At 42.2% G+C, this 27953-nt stretch overlaps 2 protein-coding genes across 2 annotated transcripts in view; both read right to left on the bottom strand.

The window, feature by feature from the left end:
- Positions 1 to 27953, bottom strand: part of LOC143740638 (ADP-ribosylation factor-related protein 1) — a 93556-nt gene that overhangs the window by 35541 nt on the left and 30062 nt on the right. The window lies entirely within an intron of this gene.
- Positions 656 to 27847, bottom strand: LOC143740636 (3'-5' exoribonuclease HELZ2-like). The gene is made up of 21 exons (XM_077232629.1): positions 27774 to 27847; positions 26205 to 26797; positions 25748 to 25931; positions 25468 to 25578; positions 24386 to 24506; positions 23905 to 24286; positions 23172 to 23813; positions 21160 to 21952; positions 20966 to 21041; positions 17376 to 20850; positions 17105 to 17193; positions 16772 to 16915; positions 16539 to 16679; positions 16097 to 16241; positions 15845 to 15961; positions 15522 to 15714; positions 14727 to 14861; positions 14285 to 14494; positions 3387 to 3540; positions 2925 to 3092; positions 656 to 1673 (listed from the first exon to the last, which is right to left on the bottom strand). Exons 2-21 carry the CDS (start codon positions 26774 to 26776, stop codon positions 1561 to 1563), a joined length of 7965 nt encoding a protein of 2654 aa, XP_077088744.1. The 5' UTR covers positions 26777 to 26797; positions 27774 to 27847; the 3' UTR covers positions 656 to 1560.

The raw sequence follows: 27953 nt of genomic DNA on the forward strand, positions 1-27953 counted from the left end.
CCATGTGTGCAATTTCAAAAAAGAAATGCAGTATTCTCATGCACACAAGCACAAGTTCAGTTTCTTGTCACATACTTTTCATGCAATGCACTGCAAGTCTAGTCTTGTTTTATTTAAAATATCTACTGTAAATATCATTACAACAAGAAGCGCTTACTTAAATATCAACAATGTATATATTTGGAGAATATTTCTCCCATAGAGTTAGAAAAATAAATGCAATGTCAAGATATTCACTTCTTTATATTTTAAACAATTGTGCTTCTCAAGTGATGTGTGTCCTCATTCATGCACTCCTTTCTGCCTTCATCAGTGGTTCCTGTCTCGTCACACTCCCGCAAAACCACAGCTCTCCTCAGAGTCTTTTCCAAACCGGCCTGGCGTCTGTCTCCCCCTTATAACACCCTTCTCTCTCTATCTGTGTGTGTGTGTGTGTGTGATATCAAAATATAGACTTACAGTGGCCCTAAAAAGTATTCAGACATGACAGAAGTTTGCTGGGTTTGAAATGATAAATCAACAGATGTTGAAGATTAGTGGATGATTCTCTTAACCTGTGTAAACTTTATTCACACTAGAAATTGCCTGATTCAAACACACTTCAGACACGAAGAGCAGCGACATTAGTGAAGGAAAAAAGCATTTGAGACAGATATAATCAATCACATTCATAGATTTTTATTAGTGACTTCAGTGTTCACATAAGAGTCAACTCAGGATGATTCCCTGGGGAAAAGTGTCCCAATACACATCACCTTCATTTTGCAGATACTGTATGTACTGTTGTGCATATTAAGTAAAGAGCTGCACACTAAACATAAACTGAAATTAAATAAATTAATGACACAGATACATCCTTATACATGTTAACAAAAAAAAGAAAGGAAAGAAAACACAGTGTTCTTGGAATTGTACATTCATCTATAACACATCAGAAAAAAATGTGACACATGGTGAAAACTTGATTCACTATTTATGGTACAAAATATTCAACAACATCTCAACGTAATACACAGTTACTGATTGGCTTTATATGCAGGTATAGCACCACTAAGTGGTCGAATTTTAACATTGCAAGTATAAAGATTAAAGTCACAATCTAGTGGCGCTACAGTGGTGAAATTAATCTATACTTCATAGTTACATGGACAAAAATCACACTAACTTTGTTTTTTATATACAAATTTAGCATTTTTTAACAAATGCAATGCATTTACAATTCTCTTAAAACTTTACAAAAATTCTGGCATTAAAATTAAAAGTTTAATACGATCAAATTTACATAAAACAGACAAATTTTAAAAAACAAAAAATAAAAGTTAATATATTCTAAAGTGCCTTCAAAGATTGGTTATTTTATGATATTAATGTATAAGCTTATATGAACACATATGACGTGTACAATGTTCCCTGATTTACACGGCATTGTATAAATGAGTAGATGTACAGGAAAGTATATGAGTGCACATTTAACACCGCTAGAGAATAAATTAAATGCAGTTACAAAAAGAAAACTGCACAAAGCACATCATCTTCTAGCAGTTCTGTTTATTCTGGGTGTTATTCTGGGTGAACCTGGATGTTCTGGGCAGGATTCACTACACATCCTTTCTCCTGATAATGATCCAGAAGTCTTCTCCACAAGACACTGCAGCGCAGCAAGTTCTCATTACCTGTCAAAACACCAGAATTAAAGGCACTGCAATCCAGACATTAAGCTGGTTGATAATAATTAAAAAAGCATAATGAAGATAAATCAAAATGAGGTTTATCGAGTCATATAATGGCATTTTGCTTAATAACCCTAGAAACTATTCACACAAACTGCTCTAGATTAAGAAATTATTGTTAGGACTGAATAATACTCATTATACTAAAGAGGAGGGTCGGGTATCGAAAATCACACTTAAGGTCATGAATAGGCTTGTTATAGTATTTTGATTCCAAGCACACATTTTAATGTGGTAACCATTTGAGCGCAAGAAGATGTGAAAGAGAACTCAAATTGGCACTCGCAAATAATGCACGAATACTGAACTGAGTTCTCTTTAGCGTCTTCTTGAGCTTGAACGGACAAATACACGTACAATTTTGTCAAAATATCCCTGTAAAGACTGTTGGTAATGTCTTAAGTGAACATAAACAGTTGAGAAAGTAAACACATGTGTATCAGTGTATTTGATCCCTGCATTCGCTCTTAAAGTGACAGAAACCTAATAAACCTGCCGCTGTCTGTCATTAATCTTAATCAAAGAACAAAAGAAAAAGAATCTTGACTGAATAACTTATGTAACTTTAGTAAGTATTAATCTGTATTTTATTTATAAAACGAAAACTATCCAGTTATTTTACATTTGATTTCAATTTCTGAACTTTGTTCAATTGTATTTATTTGTGCTTTAATTTGCTTATTTGTTCCGATTGTAGTATACTTGTCTTTAATAATGTTTGAAATGAATAATAGTTTATTAGTTAGTTGTTCTTTAGACTGCTGGTTTTTGCTCATGGTATTCAGCTGCAACAGAATGTTTTGCAAAAAGACAGAATAAATGTTTAATATCTATGTCTGACTTTTTTTTATCATATTGGAATCTTATAATAATAAGCGTTTTTATAAGTAGAATCAGAATCACTAAAATTCAAACGATACCCAACCCCAGGGGCGTAATTTGTGGGGGGGTGGGGGGGATATAACCCCCCCAATATTTAAATCTATGCATTACAACCCCCCCATTATTTATACCATGATCACAATATCAGGAGGCATACCCAAACTTCAACCCCCCCAATGTTCAAACCAAATCTACGCCCTTGCCCAACCCTAAGAGACAAAAATGACTGTGATGTGTGCTTTATTTTGCGTAATTCAAATAGCAAATTGTATTAGATTCACACATTATTTGTTTATTCATCAGTAAACTAACCAACGATGCACAGTCCTTCTTGTGCCCTGGTAATGCCCACGTTAACCTGGTGTGGGTCCGTGATGAATCCAAGTCGTTTCATAATCCAGGATTTCGTTGGTTGTTTCTCTATGTCAGACTTTGGAAAGGAGCGCACAGTTGACATGATGACATATTTCCACTCACTTCCTGTGGCCAAACAAACAAAAGAGAAAAGATCAGAAATAATATTAGCTATAGCCTTATATGTATAGCCAATATATATGCCTTAATACAGAAACAAACGATATCAAGTGTAAAAACATTTATAAACACAGCTTAGAAAGTATGAATGCCTTGCTCAATATTTACAAAGTCAAAGCAAGGTTGTGCCCTAAACATTCATTTATGTTATGCATACATGCATATATTTATTTTAATGTTCTATCATGGGTCCAGAATGGTCCACTAATGTAAAATGGCATTTGTTAAAAACGTTATTACCTTGACTCCTCATGATGGTGTTGACTGTGATGTCTCTTATACCATTATAGGAAAGGGATTCACTAATGTCCCTAACTTGAGCATTATATGGTGTGAGAATGGCGATGTCCTTCGTCTGTATCCCAGCCTTAGTCAAAAGAATGGCGATACGCACCTGTTGGAAGAATGATTATCAGTGTTACAGAAAAATCTCTTTTAATGAATGAATGAACAAATAAATAAATACATATTAAATAAAAAAGTATAATTGGTGGACAAACTGGGATTTAAAACGATTTGTGGCAGAAATAGGTAGGGCTCATACATTTAAATATAAATGTTTATTTATTACATTATTTTATTTATCTTATAATTTTCTAAGTGTCTCTTTGTACGACTAGGCGGTCACGTGATGTCTTACTTTTTACAGCGCTGATCTAGATCATCTGATGTCTGGATGTAGGCCTAATTACGTTTTATAAATAATTTGACAGATGTCTTTAGAATTAATATAGTTTTGTTATTTATTTGAAGTTACGTTCTGTTAAATACATACATTTAGGATAAAAACGTCCTGAAATTTGAATGTTGCGAAGCGCGGGCTTTGAGGAGTCGTCGTCGTCATGTCTCCTAGGAAACTTAACCGACAACACTTACCGCCCAACATCACGGACTGAGGAGAATCTGGAAGAAGAGTGTAAATCTAATGCTCTCTGTACAGTTGGAGTTATTAGGTAAGTTTAATAATATAATTTTTGTGTGTGAAAATAACTGACGTTACTCATAATTTGTTTGTTTATTTGGAAATGATGTGTCAGGTTAAAATAACTATTCTACGTTGAGACAATTTTTTAGGGACTATTTTGAATTGCAAGATGTAACGTTAGTTTATTAACTATTCTAGCTCGTGATAGAAACCACGAGTGAAATGAGAGACAAAAGTAGCACCTATGTGAAAATATCCAAATTAGTGTTCATCATGAGCGGTTTTAGTAGGGTCAGTGGATATTTGTGGCTTAGCCCATACATGTATATGGAACCATCCTTTGATTAAATATCGGAATTATATACTGTATATTATGCTATGTACTACAGAGGTTTTAGGTTTATGATAATAGTTAAATAATAGTTCCTTCTCTTACTTTCTAAACAAAAACTCATTTTGTACCTGCAGCGTGTAAGTTAGCTTAATAGTCAATAGATTTTTGTTTATACTATAGCCCAAAATACACTATGTCAGCCCACTGCCCAGTCCTTCCAGAAAAACGTCTCGGTTACATATGGTAACCCTCGTTCCCTGAGGGAGGGAACGGAGACGTAGGTCATGACTGACCAATAGGAATCTCGCTAGAGAGGCCAATCTACTTCGAGTGAAACTAAAACAAGCCAATACACATTGGCGTGCAATCATTTGCATCAGCTGCGCGCCCTCGTTAGCGCGGGTATAAACGAGCAGCTGGTGCGATTGCACACTAGTTTTTTGCTGAGGAGCCAAGCCTGAGAAGCTGGCCGCCCCGGCGGGCGGCAGCGGATGTGGCGACGGGACCTACGTCTCCGTTCCCTCCCTCAGGGAACGAGGGTTACCATATGTAACCGAGACGTTCCCTATCGGTCAGTCACTACAACGTAGGTCATGACTGACCAATAGGAATCCCTACCAAAGCGCCACAGCCGCTGCACCCCATCCAGCGCCCCCGTGCAAGCCTCTACACCTTCTTGCCTGGAAGGACGATAGGCGGAGGCTTACACAGAGTGAGTCTGACACTGTTGTTCCGTAATAACCCATACAGTGAGATATTGGATAACACTGGGAAAGCGTGCCCTTTCTGTTTAGGAAGGAACGCTGCGGAAGCCACTTCTTCAAAGAGTTATGTGGAAATGCATATGGACTAGCCGAAGGCTGTACTGCATATGAAATAAAGGGTGACTTAGCCCAAGGGAAAGACACGGGCTTCCGATAGGAGCAGCCGTGGAATATACACATATGGGATCCCCGTAGGGTCACACAAATGGAACCCAGCCCAGATCCGGTTCTCAAGGATTCAACGGATAAGGGCCTGGCGCCGGACGCTCCGCCAAGTCCGGGCCGAGGGGTTTTGGAGGACTCAACAGGTTTTACTCTGGAGCAGTAAGGGTGCACAGTAGGGTGCAGCAAGCCGACAGAGCCAGACCTCTCAGTGCTTCTACCCGTCTAGGGTGAGAACACGGGAGGACACCGGCTCTACACGTAGGCTATAGTATCTAGCGAACGTGTTAGGTGTCGCCCAGCCCGCAGCTCTACAGATACCTGTTAGCGAGGAGCCACGTGCCAGCGCCCAGGAGGATGCAACGCCTCTCGTGGAGTGTGCATGCAACCTGAGCGGGCAGGGCACGCCTTGTGCTTGGTAAGCCAAGGCGATGGCATCCACTATCCAGTGGGCCATCCTCTGCTTGGAGACAGCCTTTCCCTTCTGCTGGCCTCCGTAACAGACAAAGAGCTGGTCTGAGGTCCTGACGCTTTGAGTTCTGTCCACGTACATACGCAGAGCGCGAACGGGACAGAGCAAAGCCAGGGCTGGGTCTGCCTCCTCCAAAGGCAGCGCTTGCAGGTTCACTACCTGGTCTTTGAAGGGAGTGGTAGGAACCTTGGGCACATAGCCAGGCCGGGGTCTTAGTACCACGTGGCTGCCACCCGGCCCGAACTCTAGGCACGATTCGTCGACCGAAAATGCGTGCAGGTCTCCTACCCTCTTGACAGAGGCCAGTGCAACCAGCAGCAAAGTCTTCATGGAAAGAAGCTTTAAGTCTACTGACTGCAGAGGCTCAAAGGGAACATCCTGAAGTGCTCGAAGCACCAGGGAAAGATCCCAAGAGGGTATGGAGGGGGGTCGAGGAGGATTTAATCGTCTCGCCCCCCTAAGAAACCTGACGACCAGGTCGTGCTTTCCCACTGCTTTGCCATCTATGTGGTCGTGATAAGCTGAAATAGCGGCAGCATGTACTTTGAGGGTGGAGGGAGACAGTCTACGCTCCAACCCCTGCTGCAAGAAGGAAAGCACAGACCCTATCGGACATCTTCGGGGGTCTTCTCGGCGAGAAGAACACCACTTGACGAACAGGTTCCACTTCAGGGCGTAAACACGTCTCGTGGACGGCGCCCGTGCTGAAGTGATGGTGTTAAGTACCTCAGGGGGTAAGTCACCTAAAACCTCCGCGTCCCGTCCAGGGACCAGACATGGAGTTTCCAGAGGTCTGGACGCGGGTGCCATAGGGTGCCCCGTCTCTGAGTCAGAAGGTCCTTCCTCAGAGGAATGGGCCAGGGAGGGACTGTCACAAGGAGCATGAGTTCTGGGAACCAAGTCCGGGTGGGCCAATAGGGAGCCACCAGAAGGACCTGCTCCTCGTCCTCCCTGACTTTGCACAGTGTCTGCGCAAGTAGGCTCACTGGGGGAAACGCATATTTGCGAAGGCCCCGGGGCCAGCTGTGTGCCAGTGCGTCCGTGCCGAGTGTTCCCTCGGTCAGGGAGTAAAACAGCTGGCAGTGGGAGGTCTCTGAGGAGGCAAACAGGTCTACCTGAGCCTCCCCGAACTCTCTCCAGATCAGCTGAACCGCCTGGGGGTGGAGTCGCCATTCTCCCGGGAGCACAGCTCGTGATAGCTCGTCGGCCACACGGTTGAGCAAGCCGGGGACATACATGGCTCGAAGCGACCTCAGATGCTTCTGACTCCAGAGGAGGAGATGGCGGGCGAGTTGCGACATGCGACGGGAGCGTAGACCACCTTGTCGGTTGATGTACGCAACGGTCGCAGTGTTGTCCGTACGGACCAGCACGTCCCTGCCCTGTAGCCGTCTTTTCAAGCGGGTCAGGGCGAGATGTACTGCTAGCAACTCGAGGCAGTTGATGTGCCAACGCAGTTGAGGGTCCGTCCACACCCCTGACACTGCATGCCCGTTGTACGTGGCACCCCAGCCGGTGGCAGAGGCATCTGTGAATACCACAGCATGCCTGGACACCTGTTCCAAGGGGACTCCTGCCCGCAGGAACGAGGGGTCTGACCACGGGCTGAAGGTCTGGCGGCACGCCGGTGTGATTGCCACCCGGTGAGTGCCATGACGCCACGCCCATCTCGGGACTCGGCCGTGAAGCCAGTGCTGAAGCGGTCTCATATGTAGCAGGCCGAGCGGGGTTACCGCTGATGCTGCTGCCATATGCCCCAGGAGCCTCTGAAAGAGTTTCAGTGGGACCGCTGTCCTGCCCTTGAACGTGTTCAAGCAGTTCAGCACCGACTGAGCACGCTGCTCTGTGAGGCGCGCTGTCTGGGCGACCGAATCCAACTCCATACCGAGAAAAGAGATCCTCTGCACAGGGGTGAGTTTGCTCTTTTCCCAGTTGACCTGAAGACCCAACTGGCTGAGGTGCCTGAGCACTAGGTCCCTGTGTTCGCATAGCTGATCTCGAGAGTGTGCTAGTATGAGCCAGTCGTCGAGATAGTTGAGGATGCGAACGCCCTGTTCTCTCATGGGAACAAGGGCCCCCTCCGTGACTTTCGTGAAGACACGGGGGGACAGGGACAGCCCGAAGGGTAGGACTTTGTACTGATATGCTCGACCCTCGAACGCAAAGCGCAGAAATGGCCTGTGTCGAGGAAGAATCGAGACATGAAAGTACGCGTCCTTCAGGTCGATCGCTGCAAACCAATCTTGGGGACGGATACATTCGAAAATGCGTCTCTGCGTGAGCATTTTGAACGGTAGCTTGTGGAGGCTCCGATTCAAAACTCGCAGATCCAAGATCGGTCGTAACCCACCACCTTTCTTGGGTACAATGAAGTAGGGACTGTAGTGCCCTGACCTCATATCGGCTGGAGGGACCGGCTCTATCGCATCCTTCGCCAGTAGGACTGCGATCTCCGCACGCAAGACATGGGCATCGGCTGCTCTCACTGTAGTGGAGTGGATGGCCCGAAACTTGGGGGGACGCCGGGCGAACTGAATCGCATAGCCGAGCCTGATGGTTCGAATGAGCCAGCGAGACGGCCTGGGGAGCGCTAACCAGGCTCGCAGAGACCGTACAAGCGGGACCAAAGGGACCGTAGGCGTACCCGGAGTGGGGCAGCGAGGTGGAACACAGGGACGCAGCTCGGGAGGCTCTCTCTGGGAGGCGGCCCGTAGCGGGGTCTGAGTGTGCTGTGCAGCACTTACCTGGTTCCACGGGGCAGGAGGTGCGGGAGGCGGCTCGATGGCGTTCTCGGACCGTACGCAGCTGCCGGCTGGCGATAGAAGAGGCGGATGAGAGTGGTGAGGATTCTGACCCCCCACTACTCTCCGGGCCCTCTTCGGACCCAGAGATGATAGAAACTGCTCTTTTATTGAAAATTTGGGTACCGCTGGTTTTAAGGCCAGCGGCGGAACACAAACAAAACGAAACAAAGGATTTTCCACCCGGCCCTCTTCCGGGGGAGGGAGCGATGCAGTCATCGTCTCCTGGAGAGCAGTCCCTTCCACCTCTGGGTCGCCCGTCCTAGGGCCGCTTACCTTTGGCTTTGCCGCCCCTCTTGGCGGGGGCCTGGACGGGCGGGGCGCCCTGCCTGCGACTGGCTCCACGGTGCCGCTTGGATGGAGGCTGCTGCTGCGGCGCGGGAGCAGGGGCAGACGCAGGCGGACGCCCACGGCGACGAGCAGACCGAGGAGCCGCGGGCGGTGGGGTGGAGGCAGCAGCTGACCGCCGCCCACGGCAAGATGTGTCTAATGGCCTCAGTCTGCTTCTGTACAGCCGAGAACTGCTGGGCGAAGTTCTCGACCGCGTCGCCGAAGAGGCCGGTCTGGGACACGGGGGAGTTAAGGAACCTGATCTTGTCGGTCTCCCGCATGTCAGCCAGACACAGCCAGAGGTGGCGATCCTGGACCACCAGTGTGGACATCGCACGACCCACTGACCGCGCAGTGACCTTCGTCGCACGGAGCGCGAGGTCAGTTGCGGCACCAAGTTCTTGGAGAACTTGTGGATCATGACCACCCTCGTGCAGGTCCTTCAGTGCCTTGGCCTGATGAACCTGCAACAACGCCATGGCGTGCATGGCAGAGGCAGCTTCCACACAGGCCTTGTAAGCCTTGCCGGTCAGGTCCGACGAGTTCTTACAAGCCCGGGAAGGAAGACACGGTTCTCCACGCCAAGTGGAGTTAGGGCACAGTTGCATAGCAACGGCCCGTTCCACTGGCGGGATACGCGTGTATCCCTTAGCTACCCCGCCATCAAGGGTGGTGAGGGAGGAGGATCCACCGAGACGGTTTCTGGCAGTAAAAGGTGCCGTCCACGTCCCTGTGAGCTCCTCATGCACCTCCGGGAAGAAAGGCACTGGGGTGGGTTGCTGAGAACCATTGCGCGCCACCCCGAGATACCAATCGTCCAACCTCGAGGGCTCGGGACACGGTGGAGGGTTCCACACGAGCCCGATCCTGTTGGCGGCCCGGGAAAGCATGGCCATCATCTCCGGGTCTGACTCGGGCACCGCTGGCACACCTGAAGGAGGCAGCGGCTCCGAGCCGTCGTCCGCGGAGAGGTCTGACCCACCCTCCGATGCAGCGATCGACATCTGGTCGTCGCAGGGAGCGCCGAACGAAACGACCGGTACACATCTCGAGGACGGTCCAGAACGTTCCGTTGGCAGCTCAACTGGTTGCGGAGCATGAGAGGAGTGAGGGTTCCTAGGGGGTTGGTTCCCCGAAGGAAGCGCGCTCACTGTAATCCTCAGGTCACCCGTGTCACTGCCCGAAGCAACCCGCGAAGGGGGGTTGGAACGAGGTGCAGGCACGGGGACTCCGCCCCTTTGCAGGAACGTGAGTCTCGACCTCAGCTCCGAGATGGTCATCTTCCCACAATGGGTACATGACTCATCCACGAACGCTGCCTGTGCGTGTTCGAGGCCCAGACACACAAGGCAGCGATCGTGACCATCCCGCGACCCCAGGTAACGACCGCATCCAGAAACACACAGATAGAATGTCATCTTGAAAAAGACGCAAACTATCTGTGTAAGCTCTTTTAGAGACTGCTCTCCTTGGTGCTGAAGCACGCAGGGGAACGGTCACAGCGAACACAGACAGGAATGTGCACCTGTCTGTGCGCGATTCTCTCTCGCTGGTCTTACCAGCCGTAAAAACGGCCGTTGAGCGCTTTAATCGCGCACCTTACCAGCCGTAAAAACGGCCGTTGAGCGCTTTAACCGCGCACCTTACCAGCCGTGAAAACAGCTTTTTTGTTTGCTCAGTTTTAAAACAACAAACAAAGAAGAGAGAGAGAGAAGAGAAAAAGACCGCTCGCGCTGTTGTGCCGTCACGCCCGCACCAAAGTGGAGAAATCCAGAAGAGGCTTGCCTTCAAATTCACTCTGTTCAGCATACGAAGTGCTTGGCTCCGAAGCAAAAAGCTAGTGTGCAATCGCACCAGCTGCTCGTTTATACCCGCGCTAACGAGGGGGGTAATAATTTGGCGGGGGTCAGAATTCGGCACCACACCGGCAAAAATCCTTGATTATGCGGCCCGTTTTCTTTAAAAATGCGATGGAATATGCGGGATATTTATGAAATTTTATTCGATGAAATTGCGGGAACTTGCAAAAATTGCGGGAACTTGCAAAAACTTCGGTTTGATGAAAAAGAAAAAAAAGGTGATTCCCCCAACACCCTGTTCTCATTAGGCTACTACCTTAATGTAAAGAGTCATTTCTTATTACTTCCTTTGATAAGCAAGCATACTACATCATATAAAGTGCTGGTAATATTTAATTTCTCATCTTGTTTTATTTCAGACTGTAACGAGTGTAAATAAGGTGTGGCCCCTTTAAGAGCTGCGCGCTCCCTGTTGAACTGTTTGCAGTGTTATATTATATGTGCGCCTCGAACACCCCATGTGTGCGGGTAATTTCTGTTTGATGCTACTTCTTTTATCTTATTTTGTTTATTAAGTAACGATGTGACGGTAGAACGTGTGACAGACAGTTATACGAGTTCGATTTGTGAGATGTCAATCGCCTCCGTGAGTCTGTCTGGCCTCTGCAATCATAGACATCATATTGAGAGTGAGGAGTCATGTGCCGATTTGGGCGGGGTCTGAGCCTGTCGGCCATGATGGTAGGAGGTGCTAGCGGTTGCCAGGGGCAACGCCTTCAGAACTTCACAGAGGCGCTACTTAGGGGTGGGAATCTCTAGGCACCTCACGATTCGATTCGATTACGATTCAGAGGCCTGCGATTCGATTCTAAAGCGATTATCGATTATCTGAATCTTTTGTGTGTGTGTGTGTGTGAATATAAATACTTTGCTTTAAAAGTACAAAGTAATGACCCATAAAGAATTAACGTACAATATATTTTATTAACATTGCAAAGAACCAACAGGAAAATAAATGTGTGCCTGAACAAGCAGCATACTTGTAGTAAATTAATAATATAACAACAACAGGTGTTCTGACGATTCATGCTACCCATCGAGATGTGCTACTTACTGGTGCATGTGCAGACTCATTTTTCTTCTGCTTACCACGCCCATAAATCTATGCATCCTTGCTGTGGAGACTTGTAGGAAACTTTGACAGGTCAAATATGAATATTTGATGATAATTTTTACTTTTCACACCGTTTTAAAAATAAAAACAATACATTATACTGTACTCTTAACTTCGAATTTTATTATAATTTTATTTCATATAAAAATATCATTTTTACTTGTTATATCAAATGTGATAATTGCTAGTTCATTTAAAATATCAAAATATGCTCCCCATACACTTACCCTGATTAAAATGAAATAAACAATGTTATAATATTGTGAGATTTACACCATTATGGAAACAATAGAGAATGAATCAACATTATCTGTGATCGATTCGCGTTTGGGTAGCATTTTTCGACAAGGCAGCAGAAATCGTCTGAACACCGGTAAAGCCCAGAGCCATAGAGAGAAACGGCTCTGGTACAGCCGAGTGTTTTTCCTCCTCTGGGTGGAAACGTGTCATATGGCTTCTCATATTTGTCGTGTTGCCGAAATATTTTAGTTTTATTCTACAAAGCTTACAACTAGTGTGGCTCTTGTCCAGCTCCTTTCCCCCTTCAACTTCATAGAAGCCAAAATATTTCCACACGTCAGCTTTTAACGAGGAGGGTGTTTGGATTTCGCGCTCAGCCATCGCGTCTCTGTTATGTGCGCACGCCACAGACAGACGGTCTTGGCACTGCACTTCCGCGCTTCAGATTTCCGTCTTTTGCGTTCCGTCAATATTACGTCAATATTACGTCATTTTTTTTTTAAATCGATTTTTGACATTTTTGAATCGATTCAGAATCGTCCACGTCCGCATCGCGATGCATCTAAGAATCGATTTTTTCACCCACCCCTAGCGCTACTAAACATTCCAGAGCTCTTTCATTTTCGTGCATTTATTATTTTCACGCATTTATTATTTTGGCGGGACAGAGACGGATCTACGAATATGAGGGGAAAAAAGGAAGAAAGTAAAGCAATGCAAAAAGATAAGGCGAAAGAAAAGGGACCTTACAGGAACAAGCTCACACCAAGCTCAAAACAGCGGTATTTGGAGAAGTAGCATCAAGATATTTGTTCTTTTGCACTAATAACAGTAGGCCTATTATTATTATTACTTATGTTGTCCAAAAAATATATATTCAGTTCTCAATAAATATTGTTAAGCCATATCAAGTTGTTTCAAGCATTTATTTCAAAGAAATAAAAAAGAAATGAACGAGGCACTCAAACAACACTTTTGCACATGTTCGTTAAGGCACAGCAGACAATCTTATCAAAGGCATCAGCCAACCAAGCAATCCAGCGTCTCGTCAGGTCAGAGACTTGCTTTCCCTGATGCTGTGTCCATTTCGGTAACCTAAAAAACTATTCCATTGTTCCTATGTTTTCCGTATGTATCGTGTGAGGTACTGGAGCAGTTTTTAATGCAGCAGTGACGTCCAGGCATGGTAAAACAGTGCGGAATTGCGAGAATCTCCTCTACTACCGAGTTAACAACACACGTAAACAATCATTTTTTCATTGTTTTGCCGCGGTAATCCTGCCAACATGGCGGAGAGGGGAGGGGCTCTGTACAATGACGACAACTCCTCACTCTAAATAGATAGACGCCCTATCGACCGCTACTGCCTATTGGCGCGGACGAACCGTGGGGCCGCCATCTTAAACTGGTCACCCGCTCCGCTCAGTGTAATCTGTTTGGCAGGTGCAATGAGCTGTCAGCACATTTAATTAATCGTATCTCACTGAATACCGAACTGATTTTCACGCGGGTTTTTTTGCTGCAAAGGTCATACACGTAGCTACGATACAGGACACTTTGAATATTTTGTTCACAAAATACAACCAATAGTACGGTAATGTTAAATCTTAAATCTTACTTGTGTAAAGTAATCCCCGAGTGGTGGTCCGCCGATTTGAGCAGGAATATGCTGCACAGTGCTCTGGCATCTACTGCTGCTATGCAACGCAAATAGGAGTATGACCGGTTTAAGATGGCGGCCGCATTTCTTGCGCCACAGTGGCCAATAGGGCATCTAGTCTCTATATGATGTCTATGTCTGCAATAACATCAGCTGTGAGCTATCCCGTCGCGCAATTGCGTCACTTCATAACGTTCCCATGGAAACGGGGAAATGGCTGCTCTTGTGTGAAGCAAACGCAACATTTTCCAACTTTCAAGATATATGTGACTTTTTTGCAACGAAAATGCGAGGAGTATGAAATCATGAAAATCCCGCATATTTTGCACGGAAATCGGCAATTTATGCGGCGAAAGTGCGGCGTATTTGAAAAAATGCGGCCCCGCATGAATATGCGGACTTTGGCTGATTATGCATTGAATTCAGCGATCGCATAATCGCGTTTTTCTGGAGGGACTGACTGCCCTTCTAACTTACCACTTCTTCTGCCTCTTCCACATTTGCCTTTGAATTTTCATTCCCCTGTTCAGTCGAGACCAACAGACTTTTCTCCTTTCCTTCAACATGACCAAAGACTATGCATGTTTGCCTTGATCTAGCATGGAAGAGACTTTGTTTGAGTCGAGTTCCGGTTTTTAACTTTCCTGCATAGAACTCCTGAGATGGAAATGCACAGATGTCTTCTTGCTGTAAGAGACAAGATGTGTAAAATAAATTATAATTTAAACTAAGTGAAACTATAACAATACAACTGCTGGGGTGTAATTGATTAGATCATTGTTTAATATCACTAGATAAAAATGATATTGCTATATAAAAAACAACAGAACTGCCCTTTTTAGACACCTAAAGCAAAGAAATAACAACTGAAAGAAATTTGTAGATACAGAGTTAAAGCTATATTCTGATCATTTATTACCATTCTGTACTGAGTGTCAAGCATGAGTGCTCTCTCCATGTAACGTTCGAAAAGAGATTTGCTCATTCCCAATCGCTCTACCACATCACAGTGCACTACAGGTTGCAGCTGCATATGATCGCCCAGAAGAACAATCTACAACAAGAAAATAATAATATAAGAACCCAGAAGCAGATTCAACTACAGTAATGCATGTTGTAATCAATGCAAACAGTGAAAATAGAATACTAAACGTTTTACCCATATTAATGTGAATGTTAAGGTAAAGCCTCCAGTAACTTTAATGTGTTTTATCAATTCACTTGGCGGTCATCTTTGAAACGCCTCTCAGGCATGCAAGTGCAGCTCCTATCTTTTTGAATGGGGAAACATCAAATTCTCCAAAATTGTTCGCCAAGCTTACGATTAAATTTCATATTTGAAATCACCAATGAAATCTGACAACAACTGTCTCATAAATGTTGTTTTTAAACGCTCAAATCATGACAGAAAACAAAATTTTTCAGGCTGGATCAAGCTAATGTGCAGGGGCAGTGGAAGCGCGCGTCTGACTGACTCTGGAGCTTCTAACGGCAGCTGCAGTGACGCAATGACTTTACCAATCTGCGATTGGCTCTTATTTAGAAGGTGGGACTTATTCCACCATATTGAGCATTGAACTTTTCCCCATTCAAAACAATACGAGTGACGTGTTTTGTGTAATTCTATAGTCTTTGGTGTTTTTTCAACCAATCCATGCTGCTAATATCCAGGTTTTACTGTTTGTCTAAAAAGAACTTTGGTTTGCATTCATACCTGCTCAGGTTTATGAGCCACTAGAGGAATAAAGGCTTCAGGTTCAGTTGCCATGGCACATTCATCAATGATGATCTGTTTTAAGTCGAGGGCTTCAGCTAAGGCAGAGTGTGAGGCTGCAGTGCAAGTACACAAGATTACATCGTGCTGCAATAATTCGTGTTTCCTGGCATTTTTGAGGGTTTCTTTGTAGCTGTAAAACAAAAAAGTGAACTTTAACTTAGCTTTTCATTTCAAAGTAATTGTGTCCAAACAGTTTCCAACAAACAAGAAACAATAATTTGGAACCAAAAAGAGATTTCTAGTTATTAAGCCATACATACAGTTTTTTTTCTTCAGGAGTGAATTGATCTCCTCTTGCGATTTTCATATCAAATGCTTGTATTTGAGTGGAATATCTGTTGCCAGACTTTCGAATCAGGTGGTGTAATGCAATGGAACTAATAAAACAACAACAATAAACATCTGTTAATGGAAATCAAGGTTTAAATACACACACACACACACACACACATATACTGATAATTAGTATATCCACCCAAATAAGTGATTAATGGACAATATTTGGGGAATACCTGAGTTCTGTGTTTGGTTTTTCCCCTCTTTTAGAATTGCGTGACAGCTTCAGATTGCAGCCTGGGTAAGGAAACTCCAACATCTCCATCTGATCACTGTAGATTCTGAGAGGTCGAACATCTCTTCTAAGTTTTAGGAGATGACCTGCAAAACATTTGAATAACCAGTTAAATTTGCAGTGATCATTGATCAGGTAATGTTCTTTAAAAGTTAATCATGTAACTCCTGCCTCACCAGTGGCACCAAACTGACCAAATGTCATAAATAATAATTGACTATATGGAATAGCATAATAGATATACCGCTTTTACTATTTCTGCAATATTTACAGTGCATACTTCTGAATATTCAAAATTATCTATGTACTGAATACCTGAATGACCTACTACTTTTCCCAATATGCAAAATTTACATATTTTAACACGATTTGCAAAAATGTACCTGCTACAACATCAACAGATTTATTTGAAGGGCCACAGTACAGAATAGCTCTCTTCTTCTGTGAATTGGAGGTTGGAAGCTGTTGGATATTCTTGAGCATCCAATACACAATATGGACACCAACGACAGTTTTTCCAGTCCCTGTGAAAATGCACAACAATAATATAGCAGGAAAGGACTACAACTTACAATAGCCTTTGTGAAAACAAAGAAAGTCAGAAAATCTCTCTCACCTGGTGGTCCTTGGATAAGAGTGAATGGGTTGGTCAGTGCTTCTCTTATAGCTTTACATTGACTGTTGTTTAGATGGGAAAACCCAGAAGGGAGATAATTGTCAATCTCAAATCTGGCTGGGTTCTGCTCCGGATTTGTATATCCTTCGAGGAGATATAGTGTTAAACAAAATTAAACTACATTGAAGAGATTTTGAAAAGAAAATGGCTAGTACTGTAAGTCACTAAAGTTTGAAAGTAATATAAACTATCTATATTTTATATAAGTAATATAAAATATAGATAGGCTATGCAAGATGTTACAAAGAGGCATTAAAAGTGAAACTGTAGTACCTCCTCCAGAGTTGATTCTCCTGCCCATGGCAATCGTTTTCACAAGGTTGTTAGCTTTGGTAAGACTGCTAATTGCATTCTCTTTGCGCCTGCAAAGAAGCATAACAATTAATGAAGCTTACATATATTGTTTGAAGATGTGTTCATAATTGAAGGACACACATTAAACTATACCGTGTATAAATATACTGAAAAGAGTAGCTTTAAAATTAATCAGTCTGTATTTTTGAACATTTTTGTCAGCTATAGTATACATGATTTGTAGTCTTACACATCTGGCAGAAGCTTTGTAATCAGCTCCAGAGTAAACTTTGTCCTCTCGCAGAATATCGCTTCTGGAATATTTGTCATGGGCATGTGGTTAATCAGAAAATCAATTCGTAAGTTCTTTGGTTCTTTGGAGTCTGTTTCTTCAACTTCTGTAATTATGCCATGGGCCACCCAAGTGATAGAAGGAACATCCATGAGAGCTGTGCACTGAGTGTTTTCCAGAAAGGGACCTCTCTGACTTTGGTGAATCCTAGTTCGAATGCAGAGAAAACTTTTCCTCAGGTCACATTCAATAGACCACTGAGATTTCTTGTCAAGGGGGAGGAGAAAAAAACCTTTAAGGTTTTTTTGAGGAGACTTTTCCAATTTCAAGGCTACATCTTCAATAAGAATGCTCTCATTTTCGGCCACAGCATTGGAGGCTGACTCCATTTCACACATAGGCTTCCATATTGTCTGATAATCCATGTATGAGTTGTATGAATTCCTTGATGAGAGTAATGCATATTTTGAAAAACACTTGATTGGATCTTTCACATGATCCAAACAAATCTCAAATTTTGGATGCACAACAAACAGCTGAATTGCTGGTGTCCATAATCCTCGAGCTGCGGCTGTACCTAGCTGCACCTCGACTGCCTCACCTTGCTTTATTCTCAGCGACAGTTCGACATAATGCTCAGCGTGCATGGGATCAGATTTTTCTGAACCTTTAGAGTTTCTCAGTCTTTCCTGGAATTGTCTTGTATGGATTGTTGAGCTAACATCAAGCTCCTCAATCAGGGGAAACATTATGTCCCAGTTTTCTTCTCTAACAGCAGCTGCTAGGCATTTCCAGGTGTTCCTAGGGACATAGGCCATGACTGAGTTAGGATTTTGTTGTTTGACTTCTGCATGAATGTGAGGATTGGAGAATGAATATATCCTTCGCTCCCATTTCAAGATCATGCATTTGTTTGTTTCATCAAGTTCTGGTTGATATCCCAGCTGAAGATCCCTGTACATAATGTCTAAGTTTTCTGATATAGAGTCTCTATTAAGGGGGAAGGATACTCTGAAGTTTGACCCTGATGGATTGAGCTCCACAATGTACGCCACCTTCCTTTCACTTTGGGTCGACAAATTTAATGCAAAATGTAGAGCATTTGCTTTCTTCTCGTATGCCGACTGTTGATCATTTTTCCTGGAAAATTCCATGCAAGACAGGTTAATATCATGAGCTGTGTACCTATTGTTTGTCTTGTCAATCACAGAATGAAGAAGGCGCTGCACAATAACATCTATGTATCTGCGGACTGGAGATGAGGCCCATGTATAGCAGTCAAGATCTAAATCACAGTGCCCAATTCTTGAGACATGTGTTGAGTTTGAGCGCAGAATACATGCTTTTTGAAACAGTCTCCTAAATGCAATAGCAAAAGGGAGAAGTTGGGGGTGAATGTCATCAGTTGCAACAAAGTCAATTATTTTGTAGATATTTTTCTGCTCTGCTGCTGTCTTCAGGCATCTCAAAAGGGATTTTAATATAGGGAAGGTTTCAGAATCAAAAATGTCAGCCTTAGGGTTTGGCATGGCTTTGTAGCGAATCAAACCTTGGTTATTCAGTTCATGAGACACATGGTCACTCTCATGAGCTCGACTTGAGAAGTGAACAGATAGTGGAATCAAGGAGGCATTTTTGTCAAAAAGGTCAGTAAGCTTTTCACTTTTTGGTCTGTCCTGACATCTCAGTGGAGTTATGCTCCTTGTTGTTTCATCAAACAGAAGGCGTTCAGCAACTGTGTGGTTAAACATGACCATCAGCTCTTCCACCATTTGGTGAGATTGTCTTCTTCCAAGGGTTACGTCCTCATCTGGCTGTTTGTAACACCAGCTTTCCTGTTTCCTGTATCTCCTGTGAACTGTAGCAAAGTTCCATGCTTTCACAAGGCAGATTTCAAGTGGGTCAGAATGCTGGCAAATGTTTTCAAGGATGTCCTCAGCTTCATCGTAGGAAAACCTCCTCTTTGAGTGAATGATAGACTTGAAGAAAAATCTTTTCTTTATGCAGTTTGTTATTGCATCTACTTCTATTATCAAGGAGATGGCTCGTCTGTCATGGTCTGGGATTAAACTGAAGAAATTGGCACTCAATTCTTTAGGAAACATGTGTATTGGCTCCTTCTCACGTGGGTAGAAAGTAGTGCACAGCTGTCTTGCATATTTGTCCAGTTCACTGTCTTTAGCCACAAAGCTTGCAACATCAGAAATGTGAACTCCGATTTCATAGTACTCACCTAAATCCCGTACACTGATTGCATCATCAAGGTCTTGTGAACCAGCAGGATCAACAGTGAATGTTGGGAGCATGCGAAAATCTCTTCGTCCATCTTGAAATAAACTGAGACCTTGAAAGTCTTTCATCTGTTTTTTCAAAGATGAAGAAAGTGTCCTCCTCAACTTGTACTCGATGTCGAGTACATTCAATCCATCATCTATAGTTGTTATTTTTGGAAACACACTCACAACGATCCCCAAGGGAAAACTGTTAGTCTTTCTCCACTTAAGGACTTTGACAACAAAGAGGTATTTTCTACGTGCTTCCTCATTTATTTTGATGAAACTCTTTATTTTGCAGTTGTCTGGATTTCTTACAGCAATGTGGTCTGGTTTGTCCTTTGAAAATGGTGTGTAGATTTTGGAGATGCATTTGTTGATAGGTGTCATCACTTGATTGTCATATCTTTCAATGGTGCAGACAAATTCTTTGACAGTATCTGCATTTTCAAGGACGTTGATTACTTTTCCCATTGGACGATCTGATTTCTCACTCAGGATCTCCACTGTTACTTTGTCTCCAGGGAATGCCTGTCCGAAATTCTTTCTACCCTTGATATCAATTCTCAGAGTGGGGTCGTCAAGTGGTACTGCATAACCACAGACATGATTGTCTTTGAATAGCTCACAGTGTTTGTGGATGGTAGAGCTAGTAAACAATTGCTCTTCATCTGCTTCTGTAATCTGGTTGTTCACATTACTGACAAGATGCCCATTGGTAAAAATGGGAAATAAGCCTTCCTCGGTCAATGCAACATTGATGTCTTTGCTCTCATCAAGAAGCTCTTGAAGTATTGGGTCTTCTGTGTCTAGTATTTCAGATGTAACTGATTCACCATCGCTACTCTCTTCATCCTCACTTCTGCAGAGCTCAGATATCTCAAGGAGATCTTGTTTCAAAGAATCCAAGCTAAAGTCATGGGCAGTTCCCTTGTGGATGCAGTACTCTATATAAGATCTCCATAGTCTCCAGCACATACCGAACTGATGGCAAGAAAGTGCAGCTGCATCTCCAACAACAATTATTTGGGATTGGGCTCTTGTCATAACAGTATTCAACACTCGCATGTCATTGAAAAACTCAAGACAGGTCCGGTCCGTTTCCAATAGGCTATCCTTGGTGTGCACAGTGGAAATCACAATGACTCTGAATTGTTTTCCTGCAAAATATGGGAAAATTCAGTATGCTCTCACTGTGAATCATATCCATGAATACTAGTATGTTTGCACATAATAATTGCATAGAATTACATTTGAGTAATGCATCATCCTTACCTTGCACATTTTCAGCATTCTCCACAGTGAAACGGGGCAGTCTAAGCTGACGCAGTCTTTGCCGTATTTCCAACACCTGAAACACAAAAGAGGCAAAAGCATCTGGTATAAACACACTGATGGAAATTTTCTGAATTAGCAGCATGACTAATAAAAACATTATATAAATTGGTGAATAGCAATATGTTTGATACCTGTCTGCCTTGAGAAAGGACACAGACTGATTCAGGATCTTTATCACCCCACTCTTGCGGCCACTCCTCCAATATTCCTTGCACAATGTCAACAACACTTAGAATTTGTTCTGGATTGAACCAGGACATGCTTGTTGAATCCAAACAACATTCTCCTCTTACATGATGGAACTGCAAGGCATGCTGGTGTGGATGAGGAGGCACATCTCCTTTAGCCTTGATCACATCGGTCTTTCCCACATAAAAATGTGTTGACACAAAATCCACAATGTCCTTTGTGGAACGGTAGTTTTCATTGAAAATGATTCGGCTTTGTTTGGCAGCACTGTTGTTTTCAGCTTGGTAGTAATAGAAGAGGCGATTGAGCAGGGTATGTTCTGAGCATTTTTCTTGTCTCACAGAGAAGAGCCTGGGTCCCATCTGCATGTGATCTCCTGCTAAAACAACACGTGTATTTTTACCAGCCAAGCCCAATGCCATAAGAGCCTCACACTCCAACATCTGAGAAGCTTCATCAATCAGAATGTGGCTGAAGTAGTTTTCAGGTAGCTTCATGTCATGGAAGAAACGAGCCATTGCAGTTGTTGTTATGATGATTCTTGTGGAATCTAGAACAGCTTTATCAGGAAACTCAAATTGATTGCCGTCTGGGGATAAATGGCAGTACGGTAGAATGATAGGATCAGTGGATCTGAGATTGCTTTCCATTGCCTTGATTCTCAAAGGTTTGGCTTCATGATGAACAGTTGTTACATATTCATGGAAATGACCTCTTATATAAAGATCAGCAGAACTGCATTGGGAAAAAATAGATAAAAAATAGGTGCTGGTAAAATTAAACATTTAGAACAATGCATTTGGCATACATTTTTATACAAAGAGTAGGGATGTAACGATTCACTCATCTCACGATGCGATACGTTTCACGATACTGGTTTCACAATACGATTTTCTCGCGATTTTTTTAACAAATGAGATTTAAGAGAAATTATAAATGAAAAAGTGTCCTTTTTATTATTTCTCAAACATTTTTTTTATATATATTTGTCAAATAATAAAACTACATTAACCTGTTAAAACGGACGCCCCCGTTTTTTTACATTGTAATAAAGGCGATATTCTAATTTTGTTATAATTTGTATCATTACACTAGTAAGAGTTAAAAAAAAACAGAACACATTGAGAAAGAGATAAACCAGATTCCTGGTTGCCACGGAAACACTGATGCATCTTGTGATCTCCGTGGCTATCGCACTTGTCATATTAATGACTTTTACATGAAAACGGAGGTGACTGGTGCTTCTCACGGTAGTGATTATTATTAGTCTACGGAAAGTCAAAATGCCGCCACACCTCCGATTTGAATGAGTCAACGTAAACATCTAAGCTTGCTGTCGCCATGCGTTTGACGGCGCGAGCACACCAGTCTATGACACACACTGGCGCGGCGCGGCGCGAGCAGAGCAAACCGAGCGTTTTCAGTTAATTCCTGTGGAAGTTGAGTGCTCACACAAGCTCAAGTTCCATGAATGAAGTGAAAACACTCGCTAGCTTTGCGCCAGTGTGTGCTCGCTGCTATTGTGCCTGTAAAGCGAGGTTCACAACTTCACAGTAGGCTATTCAGTAAACGAGTCCTGCTGTTTAAAACGTGTATCGCGACTCGTTTAACATTTCAACCGATTTGAATCGTCACACAATTTTATCCATGGCGAGTGAATCGTTACATCCCTAACAAAGAGAGATTGCCTTCAAGGTATTCAATTTATAAGCTTATGAATGCTCTACAGTTTGGACTACAGGAATGCAAATGTTAATTAAACAAATGAATGGCAGGTCACTGCCCTGTTGAAAAGACCAGCATATGTTGTGTTTTGGAAGCCCAGTGTCTCCACAAGGCTTTAACTATGCTGGTCCGCCAGCTAGGCCAGAACCAAACAAGCCCTAACCAGCATAAATCAGCATGGAATTAAGTTATTCTGAGTATTCTGTGCAATAGAATTGCGCTGCATTACCTGTTTGTGTGTGTGCAAATCAGGATTTTGTTCTGTGGTTGCTGCACAAGAACCTGGGCCATCTTTGCAAGGGTTCGAGTTTTGCCTGTTCCAAAAGGTCCATAAATCAACAAAGGTGGGATAGTGATTCTGTTGTCCGTTACACTAAGGACAAAGGTCATTGCTGCTTGCTGCTTCAAATTTAACTCGTTGGTATTTGACTGGCAAGAAAAACTGGAGTTGAAGTCTTTCAGATCAGGCAAAACTTTGTCCAAGTAAGGGAGATCATCAATGGCCTTGTGCATCTCGCAGAACCATAGACGATTTATTTGGAACTGGACTTCCATCTCATATTTCTCTTCATTCTGCAGATTTAGATCAGTGCAGCAGTGTTTGGAAAGCTGTAGATGTACTTGTGTATCAGTGGTAGTGTCTTTCAGAAATATAGCCTCATAAATAGGCCCAAGATAATTATCTTTTTTCGTGACACGAACAAGAGATCTGATAGCACGTCTTTTCATTATGAAACCTTGAGGGGCATCAGGAGTAAGAAGGCGAGACACAGGCGCAGCAGCAAAAAGTTCCCCCATATTAGGCAATTTCAATCCAAACCTGTAATCATACAGTTTATTTTTCAAATGCACAGTCCCTCGTAGATTCAGCCTGAAAATATTTAGGAAAAAGGAGAGTACATTAGAGTTGTTATAAATGGCAATTGTCAAATATTGGATTTAGACCTAAACATATACTGTACCTGGCAAGCAGTTCACCTTCTTCCTTTTCCTCCTGGTATAAAAAATTGTGCATGCTCTGTTTGTAATTCTCACGGTTAATCAAACTGATTGACTGGGGTTCCTTGACGAGTGGGTATCTGTTTAGCAGCTCTCTCTGTGCCTCATCTATTTCAACAAAAGGAATGACTTCCAGGGTTTCCTCATTCCAGGGCTCAAGATCCGTGGCAGTCTCTGGTTTTTCTTGCAGAACCTCAGGTGCTGGACATGTTCCCTTACACTCATCCTCTCCAACTCTGACCTTGAGTTTTTGTCGCAGTACTGGTCTCGTATTGAAGTCAAACACTACCCACTGCTCATACAGGCCTGGCTGGTCAGATTTGAAGGACACTGGAATTTCATACACTGCAAAAACAATTTACAGTCATTTGAATGTATTTTTTGAATAATGAATTAATAAGTAAGGGTTCTTTTTGGGTTTTGTAAGAAACATTCAATCTTCACCTTCTGTGTTCTTTTTAAACCAATCACTAGTGGAATATGACAGTTCTTCATGGGGGTTTTTGCTGAGGCTGAATTTCGACCCCTGTTCCCGTCTGAGTAAAGCGACCACTTCTAGAGGTTCCTGCAGGGAATTAAGTCATATTAAGAGAATACAGATTTATGTCTTTGCAGATGTGCCTATCCAACACTACCAACATTACATATTTTTACATTACTTTAATCATCAAAATAACTTGTGAAAAATAATGATAGTAAAATGTATTTGAAATACATTTATTTTATGCTAAGTATACTACAAATACCTTTACTTAATATTTACATGTACTTAATATAATATACAATAATATAATACTTTTTGGATACTAAATTGGTATAATGGTAAAGTCTGCTAATTAATTTAGTACTTAATGCAATTTAGACTGGAAATAGTGATGAGGTCCTACTAAAGATATACTTAAGTTATATTTGAATTTGCTTAAGTGGAACTATTGCAATTATACTTTAGCCACACTTTAAATATCTTGCATTTAAAGATATTATACAGAGATCATACTATCCTTACTAAGAGTGATATTAAAACACATTTTAGGCTTATTACAATATATCAGTAAATCTTAAGCGATATGTCAGTAAATATGTAATGGATTTCTAGTATACTATACTATACTATACTAAGTTTTCACCAGGATAATCTAAGCAATTTTTTAAAGTTATACAAGATTCAACAATTTTTTTACTTCGATTTAATGAAATTTAAGTTGAAATTACTTATACAGCTTAGTTGATTTTTTTTACAGTGTTCAGTTTGGCAGATTACAGAGCCGTTTACATAATCCAAAACATTGGATTATGTATTATTACATATTTATTCCACACAACATACAGACTTGGTAAAACAAACTAACAACTTTAACAAGAAGTTATTAACTTTTGCAAGAATTCCTTGAATCTTTTTTTTTTTCATAAGGATAAAGGTATTTCTCAGGGTTCGTTGATCAAGAGGCACAAAACACTGCTTTGAACACCATAATTCCTATAAAACCTAGAGAAAATATTGTAGTATCATTAGTTAATGCACAAACCTTAGAAATAATGGTAAAACTCCATGTACACTGTATTCCCTTTTTCATTACATAGACACTGTCTAAATCTGGGTCGCAGGTGATAGAAACATCAGGAAGGGTGTCGCTGACCTGTAGGAATATTGATTCAATCAGTGTTTATGATATTGTAAAAAGCAAGTATGTACAGTAACAAACAAGCTTTGGTTTTAAATATATGCTAAATAAATTAGCATCAGCCAATGAAATAAAATCGCTAGCATTGTGCCACACATTGTTCATTACTGTATGGCCCACTTACAATAATTTTCTTGTTGTCGCTGTGCCTGTATTCCTCCAAAAGAATGTCCTGATAGGACAGTAATCCCAGCTCGGCTGCATCCCTGGCTTTCTTACGTGTAGCCTTGATTCTTTTATGCCATTCATGAAGTTCCTCTTGACTGTGTGCCTTTGTGCAATTATCTCCATACTCGCATATCAGGGATCTATGGGAGGACATTTTATTGGTTTCTTTACGTATATGCGGCAACGGAACTGAATCAACACTGAACTGACTACAATAACACTTTTTTCTTTATAGAGCTGCATTACAGTTGATTTGAACTATGTTCGCAACATTTAATAATTATTTCCCTGTTGATCACTGTAAAGCTGCTTTGAAACAATGTATAAAGCGCTTTAAAATAAAGGTGACTTGACTGGTTTGACTTGCTTCGAAACAAGCAAACATCTATTGGCATGTCATGCTTCATAAATACCTTTCACACAATTTCAGGTCGTTGTATGTTGGTGGCGGATCACGGTACTTCCATTGCAGAGAAGTATCTTCAAAGATCAGTCTCCTGTGCTTCACCGTGAAACAATGGTTCATGAATTCCTCGTCTGTTGGGAAGTGTTCCTGACATAATGTGCAGCTGCCTTTCTCTTGAGGCCTTGACTGCGGTGTCCTTTGGTTTCGTTTGATCAGATTCACAAGCTGAGGAATTGTCAGATTTAAATCCTTGAGGACGTTCCACACGAATGCTTCCTCTCGGCTCCTAGCAAAGGAACATCTACTTCCATGTTCTGTGCATCCACGTTCTTCAGTGTAGAACCAGCAAACAACATACTTGTAAGGTCTGGGAAAGTCTGGCAGGGGAGCAACTTGCCTCCACACCGAATTGGGACATTTCCGCTGGACCAGTAAGATGTTTTCTGAGCAGTTATGGAAGATCTGGTTAAGGGAGTATGAAATCGCACTGTGTTTTCTACAGCACTTCTTACATCGCGCACACAGATTGAACCTCTCTTGTAATATTTGAAGGTTATGTTGATTTCCTACAAGAGCCATGACTTAGAAGGCATGAAATTCCTGTGAAAAGAAATCATTTGTAATTAGAATAAGATCCATTTACTACGGAGAGCGTGTTTCCACCACAGAGTAAAACATTTTAAAAGATAATTACGACTTTTTATCTCACAACTTCGAGTTTATATCTTGCAATTCTGACTTTATTTCTCAGTTGCGAGATATAAACTTGCAATTGCGAGTTATGAAGTCCAATTCTAAGGGGAAAAAGACTGACTTTTTTCCTCAGAATTGCGAGTTTATGTCGAACAATTCTGACTTTATAACAAAACTTTAAAAAAAAATCTGAATTTTGAGATAAAAAATCAAAATTACCTTTAGTATTTTTTATTCTGTGGTGGAAACAAGCTTTCAAAATGTACACGTTTTTTATTTTAAACACTGAAATATTACGCATTCTAATTTTGATGAACTTTTACTTCCTTCTGACTTCATTAACATCAGTTATAAGGAACATATCTTTACACACAGTAATTCACATATATAAAAACAGTGTAGTAGTTAAAAATTGTTAGCAAGCCAACACAAAACTTATGATAAATGTAAAAACAAATACTGAATAAGTGCAGTTATGACAATTTCTCCACTGAACAATTTCCTATTTGTATTTAAGGTTATAAGCTGCTGATTAAACTAAACACCTTATAACAGTAATTTACATTTAATCATTTAGCAGATGCTAATGCTTTCAGGTCACCTTCTCTTAAAGGAACAGTTCAGTTCTGTAATGTTTTACTCACTCTCATGCTGCGTGCATCTTTCTTTCTTCCGTGTAACTCAAAAGGGATGTTTAGCAGAGTGAGAGACTAAGTCACCATTCACTGTTGCTGTAAATGGTGACTGAAGCTGCTATTCTGCGTAATAGTGTTTGAGTGCCACAGATGATATTTTTCACAAAGCTTCATGAATTGTTTTCCATAATAAACGGTTCACAAAAGAATCAGGTAACATGAATTAGTAATGCATAGAATCATCTTACCTTCATATAAAAGGTTTGCTGATATGCCACAATGTTCCTGTAACACTGGATGCTTCAGCCACTCAGTCATGAGTATCTTGCTAGAGGCGTTTAAGGAATTTATATATAGATGTTGTTCGGTGACGCTGGCTAAGCCACTCCCTTCTAGAATTACAGAATAAGTTTCCTTTTCCCGGACAG

This window comes from Siphateles boraxobius, unplaced genomic scaffold (genome assembly GCF_051911475.1).
Source record: "Siphateles boraxobius isolate OS27281-9 unplaced genomic scaffold, OSU_SipBor_1 179, whole genome shotgun sequence".
Taxonomy (NCBI): domain Eukaryota; kingdom Metazoa; phylum Chordata; class Actinopteri; order Cypriniformes; family Leuciscidae; genus Siphateles; species Siphateles boraxobius.